We start from the raw sequence: 7554 nt of genomic DNA, 5'->3' as shown, positions 1-7554 counted from the left end.
TATATATATATATATATATATATATATATATATGCATATATATTTTTACACCCACACACACTGATACATACACATACACATGGACAAAATAACATTTAAACAAGTAGTTGAAGCATACAAAAGCATACAAAAGTATGCTTACAGACGCACACATTAAGCAACTACCTCCACACACGCACACACTTACATGAGCCAACACTCGTAAACATCCACACACTGACACATGTTATGTAATCCTACATGTGTGTACATGTGATGCTGTTGTTACTTCTTTAGCAGCGAAAGTAGGAGTGTTGTTGCCATTATTGCAGAGTTCTTGTGGCTGTTCTTATTTAAATCCTTATCTGCAGTTGTTGTTGTTGTTGTTGTTGTTGTTGTTGCTGTTGTTGTTGCTGTTGTTGTTGTTTGTGTTAAATCTATATTGGTTGTTATTGTGTTAGCTTTCTCTTCTTATAATCTTCCCACAATGCAATTGAATACTGCTGCTAATCTATCTTTAAGTGCACTGCGTGCAACTATGGCATGCAGAAAACCTAGTAAATATATACGTACACACACACACACGCATGCATGCAACACATGCACACAAATGCACCTATGTAAATGTAAATATGTATCCAAATGTTCACACTGACAAAAGCCTGTGAATGCATACATGTTATCTCAAGCAAACAAATTCATGCATACATGTACACCCACATACATAAACATGTATACACAGGCCTATATGCATACATACATACATACATACATACATATTTACATAATCATATTTACAGTTACACACACACACACACACATACACATACATATATACAAACACATGGGTAGATATCAAATTTCCAATTAGTTACAATGTCATATAGAATATACTTCAGTGATTCTCTTAGAAATGATTATACAGATGGAAGAATATTTTTCTTATCAATTATGGTTTTAGATCTTAGCATTATTCTTTATCTTACATTCAAGGATACCTATATATATGTATATATATATGTATATATGTACCCATGGTATGCACACACACACAAACATACATGCCCATACATATTTATATATGTATATATATATATATATATATATATATATATATATATATATATATATATATGTATACATATATATATATATATATATATATGAAAGTATATACATACACACATAGTATACATGAATATATATATAAAAGTATGTATATATATCATTGCTATTATTAGTCTCATGAAAGCAAAGTATCCAAATGGTTGCCTGCCAGAGATCGAGACTCCAATCTAGTAATCATCAGGAATGACCAAAGAGGACAGAGTTATGGCCTGGGCTCTTTGTGACTCAAGGCTCAACAGTAGTGTCAGGTTTATAGATCTTAGTTCTGTCGTAAAAAACTGGATTGAAACTCATAGAAAAGATCACCGAGATCAAACTCAAAGAAAAGAATATTGGAAAGTAGCTGGCATATAATATGTGTGTGTATATATAGATATATGTGTGTGTGTGTGTGTGTATATATATATAATGTTTCTCATGCATGTACACATATGTATATGGCATTCACACAGACATACACACAAATGATTTGCAAGTCATAATTATCCTGAAAGCTGTAAAGCCGTACTGGTTCTAATTGAAGCAGCAAAACAAATGTCACTAGAATGTGGATACAAGTTAAAAGTCCTAGTAACTATATGTGTCATAGTAAGAATCACCTCTGAGCATCATGCCTTGAAGAACCAGAAACTCTAAGACAAAAATGTAAATAAAAATGGGAATGAAATGGAGACCAGTTAAAACAGCAAAAAAAGAGTAAAAAGTGGGTTTCCAGAACAACAACTCTGGTGATAGCAGGAGAAATCACTTCATGCACTGTGTTAGAAATAAATGAGCAAACATCTCATCTGTTGATGGAAGTAAAGAGTAGAATCGGTCCATGGTTGTGTGAGAGACAAGAAATAATGATTGGAAAGAAAAGTTTAAAAAATGTTTCGAAAAACAGAGTCAACAGAAATCAATAAAAAGAGGTGAGTAAATAACAATATTCATCCTCAGAAAAGTAATGAAGATTCACCATTTTCAAAAAAATCAAACAAGCAACTCATTGACACAATCTGCATCTGTGGTGCTAGGGACATTTTGAAGAAGTAAAAAACCATACAAGCACAGGTTTAGAATATAGACATCATGCAAAAAAATGAGTTGTTAGCAAAAACCAGACAGACTACAGTAAATGAAAGCAATCTATAATCTGAAGATGTTTATGTTTTCAAAGCAAAACTGACACAAAATGTACTTTTCAATGGCCAAGAACACAAATATTGGCAAGAAGGTAAAAACTTAGGACACTAAACTAACTTGGCCAACAATTTTTCATGTTTTATTTCCTTTTTTGTTTTATATCATGTTTTAATTATTGTGAGTTTTATCATATTTTCTTTTTATTAATTTTTATGCAAATAATTCTGCTTTTACAATCTTAATTCTTTTGTTTCAGTTACTGGACAGCAGCCATGCTGGGGCCCCACATTAAAGAATTAAGTCAAACAGATCGATTCCAGTATTCTTTTTTTTTTAAGTTTGGCACTTATTTAGTCAGTCTTTTGTGAGAAACTGCTGAGTGATAAGGAGATAAACAGACCGGTAGGGTTGTCAAGTAATGGTGTGGAAACACACGCATACACAAACATACACACACACACACACGACAAGCTTCTACACAATTTCTGTCAACCATATTCATTCACAAGACATTATTCGACCCAGATTTATTATAGAAGACACTTGCCCAAAACACAGACAATAATTCTTTACCTGTTGTTTGTAGCTTTCTCCAGATCTATGATATTAAAGCGCCAGGAGGTTTCTGTTTCCAGAATTAACTGGATTTTTTCTGGTACTTGGTTCAAGATTGTCGTTGGACTTGATGGAATGTTGTGGAAATGTGAGTGATGGGCTGCAAAAGAGAACAAACTCAGGTTAAGTTGACATGGACTGGCTGTGTTTGTGTGTGTGTGTGTGTGTGTCTATACACAGCAAATAGTACTGGGATGAGGGGATGTTGAAAAATTGCTGGCTTTGGGTAAAAGAAAGTACAGGAGAATCAATTAATTATGATTTTATTCAAATAGATTTTCCTTCAGATTCACATGCTTATTGCAGCAGTCCTTCAGTTTTTCTAAGCTCTGAAAAAGAACTCAGAAGGTTGGGCCTCCAGCCAGGCATTTCATGATACCCTTAAAGCCAGGAACTTTTCAGCACTCCCCTGTCGAAATACACTGCTCTTGTGTCAAATGATTTTGAGTATAATTAAGAATTTATTAAAATTACTTTGTCATTATCAAGTTAGTATTTAGGACATAAATTTAAATTAACATGAAATTTTGATGCAAGTTATTAATTTTGATCACTTTATAAACTTGAAAGGTGGTATCATAGAACCAGGAGCAGTCTCAGACAGATTGGTATCAAAAGAGTTAAGCTGTTGGTGGTGGTGGTGGTGGTGCAAGTTGGAACTGAATGAATGAAATGATTGAGAAAAGGATATGAGAAAGGTATGCGGTAAAGATGTGTGTAAAGACTAGGATCAAGACAGGATGAAGAGATGTGTTCCATGATAAAGTGATATAAAATGTTACTGGAATCTATTCAGAGCAATAAAGATCTACGAAGAAGAAATACTTAGATGATAATGGACAACTTTTGATCATACGATAACCTCCTTCAGAGATCTTCCTTTGTGTCCATATCAAGTCTGGTTTCATCAATTTTAGGATATAAAATTCTAATCAACTTCATGTATGTTCTAACATTATCCTGTATAATTGTAGCCTTTTATTGCTACAAGGACACCAGGCTATGACTGTTCGGTGGAGGTAATACTGTCCCTCGTAGAACAGTTCTGCCCTGCATTTACTGACGTCCTGCTCTCATTTGCAATATTTTATGGTGTGGTGGCCATTTTCCTCTATCTGGCAGTGGTCAGGTTTTTCTCTTATTGTTTATGTTAGGGTAAAGAAACAAAAAGCTTAATAAAACCAAGCATTAGAAATATGTAATGCCTAATCTATGTTTGTCATTGATAAAGTAAAGAATATTTATTACCTTATATCTCAACAAGGCTTTCGTTCCATCTGCCGTTTTTTGATTATAGAAATCAGTAGATTTTGCCAAATTGATCAAAAGACAGACTGAAGGAAACCTGGGTTCATTTAATGTCTAATCCTCTTCACCCAATCTGGTAATGGCTTTGTATCATATTCTGATGACCCTCTATATCTACTCTCTCTCTCTCTCTCTCACACACACACACACACACACACACGCAGAGGCAGATGTATACACATATTCATACAGTGTAGCCAGTATACATATTTTTGTTAATTAGTATAGATGCTGTGGTTTTCTGCACTTAATTAGTATTTTTATGTTTAAATGTTTTATGTGTTGCAATGTCCAACTTTTTGAAAACGATAAAGATAACAAGCTTAGCAATAAGAAATATACTCACAAGATCTGTTGACGTCATAGTTTGAAAACCGTCTTCTTAATCCTTGCTGTAAATACAAAGAGATAGTTCAATAATCATTACTTATTCAATAAGCAGTAACGTCTCACAGACAAATTTCCAAACTTTCATAAACTCATTAGCAGATTCACAGCTGTTATATGATGCAAACTCTGCCTTCTTTAATTCTTGTACATTAGTAAAAGAAGACACAGTCCATAGACTGAACAACAAGACATCAACCTAATCTCTTTAACGTTTTATCTTTATACAATCGCAAGCTGAGAAATAATAGAGATATACTACTGTGGTATCTCTGTAGCAGAGCTGAAGTGTTAATGCGTCTCTGTCTTAAATGCCAGTGCTGCTAAACATTCAGTTCTCAATAGTTGTAGTGAAGTACCATGAGGGAATTTATTTTGCAGTTGTACAGTGAAGTGACACTGCATAAATGACAACTAACACAAAACTTGCTCTATTGCTCTCAGAACTTTCTGGTGTCTTTTGAATGACATACCAAACTTGGAGCTGGCTATAAATCCTCTCAGAGTTAAATCACCAAACCAAAGTAAGTCCTTCAATAACACAACAATTTCATTTATTACTTGCTGACAATGTGTTCTTTGCTCTCACTTTTCCTCTCTCTCTCTCTCCTATCCCCCCTCTCTTTCCTATCCCCCCTCTCTCTCATGTGTCTGTCAGATCCATGATAAAACAATTTCTCATTCCTTCTTGATTCCCTTTTCTATCCTTCCCAAATCCAACGCCAGCCAGGGAGGTCACAATGGATCTACTGACAATTTCGCAACATCTGACCCCTATTAAAGGCAGTGTAAAGTACACTACCAAGCGAGTCTCTTACATGAATCCCTAAGTTTTTCATATTCTTGGCCCATTTCATTCATGAGCCAACTCCATATTTATTTCTTTATTGCCCACAGGGGGTTAAACATAGAGGGGACAAACAAAGGGTTTAAGTCGATTACATTGACCCCAGTGCGTAACTGGTACTTAATTTATCGAGCCCGAAAGGATGAAAGGTGGAATTTGAACTCAGAACGTAATGGCAGACAAAATACTACTAGGCATTTCACCCGGCGTGCTAACAATTCTGCCAGTTCACCACCCTGAGCCAACTCTATATTGCCCAACAAAACCACTGTCGACACAAAATCCAGCTCATTTTTGTCTGATCATAAGATCAAGCTTTTTGCTCCTTATTGCATTATGGCTTCAGAGCTGGGACATCTCCTTCAAATCTATCCACACCATTCATTCATTAAAACTATTCAGAAGTAGTCATCATTATCTTCCACATCACCATCATCATCACCACCACCACTGCCACTACCAACATTATCCTTGCCATTGGTTTTGCCACCATTAAACTATCATTAACCATTTCGATACCAACCCGACTGAAACCGGCTCTGGCTCTGTATTACAAATATCTTGCTTTCATTAGTTCTGAATAAAAATCTTCCACCAAACTTTAGTCACAATTTATGTTCCTAACACTAGCTGAATGATAACTAAGTTATTTTACTAAATTCTTTGTTATATTTAAAAATTACTTGAAAGAAACTCAGAGTATCTCAAAATAAATATGGCAATGAAAGGGTTAATATACTGAAATCAATAACTTACAGACAGTAACCCTCCAACTAGCTCAGAACTCATTTGGTCGTCTTTCATTGGTTGAGATAAATAGGGAGAATAGAGTTCACTGCTTCGCAATATTTCCAAAGCTTTGTCTAAAGCTTGTCCCACGGGGTTAGAACAGTTCTCCTGCACGCTGCTGATGATGCTGATAGCCTGAAATATAAAGGGAGGGGGACATCACAACCACAAGTTACAATAGTTTTCAATGTATGGAGTGCAGAAAAAGGCATTGGAAATGTTATGGCCCAGTGAGGGCTATATCATGTGTGTGTGTGTGTGTGTGTGTGTGTGTGTGTGTGTGTGTGCGTAAAGTTGTTTGAGTAAGCTCATGCTTATATTTGAGGATGTGTGGGTAAGGTTGAAAGACAGAGAGTGAGATAGAGAGAGAAAGAGAGAGAAAGATGGATGCATGGATAGATAGATAGATGGGTAGATAGACAGACAGACAGACAGACAGACAGACAGACAGATAGACAGACAGATATACAGACAGACAGATATACAGACAGACAGACAGATATACAGACAGACAGACAGACAGACAGATAGATAGAAGGTTGAAGTGATAGACACAAACAGACAGATGGATAGAAGCTGTGAGATATTGCAAAAATAGACAGATAAATAAATTGATAGAGAGAGAGAGAGAGAGAGAGAGAGAGAGAGAGAGAGAGAGAGAGAGAGAGAGAGAGAGAGAGAGAGAGAGAGAGAGAGAGTGAGTGATTGATGGAGAGAGTGATGGATAGAGAGAGGGAGAGAGAGAGAGAAGGAGAGAGAGAGAGAAGGAGAGAGAGAGATAAGATAGATATAGGGACATATAGACAGAGATGGTTGAAGGAGATTTAGGTAAATGGATAGAAACATTGAGAGAGAGAGAAAGTTAGAAAGATATGAAGAGATGAAGAGATGAAAAGATAGCTAGAGAGAGAGAGGGCGGAGGAGAAGGCAGAAGAGAGAAAAACAGAGTGAGAGAAGAAGGGGAGGAATTATAGAAAATTGTTTTGAGGTAATATATTAGCATGTAGTGTTTAAGTGAAGGACACGATGGGTGCCACAGTAAAAGGTTGTTTTACGCAACAAGAGAAGAGCAATCAAAGACAATTATTACAAAAATGGCATCGAAGCAAGGAAATTAATTTCGAGGGAAATTTGATTGGATTATGCCAGAGATTCAGTCAACAATAAGCACAACAGACATATATGGTAACAAAGGGGACACACAGACACACTTAGAAATACAAATGTAGAAGCAAGGAGATACATTAATAAAGACAGAAATGTGTGTATGTGTGTACACATATGTATATGTATAATATGTATTCATAGATATGCATATATACATATAATACATACACATATATATATGTATGTATATATATATACATATATATATA

General features: G+C 35.4%; 1 protein-coding gene across 1 annotated transcript in view; it reads right to left on the bottom strand.

Annotated features, from left to right (window-relative positions):
• Positions 1 to 7554, bottom strand: part of LOC106876564 (high affinity cAMP-specific and IBMX-insensitive 3',5'-cyclic phosphodiesterase 8B) — a 288850-nt gene that overhangs the window by 35384 nt on the left and 245912 nt on the right. Inside the window, exons 11-13 of the mRNA XM_014925160.2 lie at positions 6146 to 6313; positions 4502 to 4547; positions 2806 to 2947 (exon numbers count right to left, since the gene is read on the bottom strand). Coding sequence (XP_014780646.1) covers positions 2806 to 2947; positions 4502 to 4547; positions 6146 to 6313 — 356 coding nt within the window. The remainder of the gene's footprint in view (positions 1 to 2805; positions 2948 to 4501; positions 4548 to 6145; positions 6314 to 7554) is intronic.

This window comes from Octopus bimaculoides, chromosome 10 (assembly GCF_001194135.2).
Source record: "Octopus bimaculoides isolate UCB-OBI-ISO-001 chromosome 10, ASM119413v2, whole genome shotgun sequence".
Lineage (NCBI taxonomy): Eukaryota > Metazoa > Mollusca > Cephalopoda > Octopoda > Octopodidae > Octopus > Octopus bimaculoides.
This window is presented reverse-complemented; position numbering and strand designations above follow the sequence as displayed.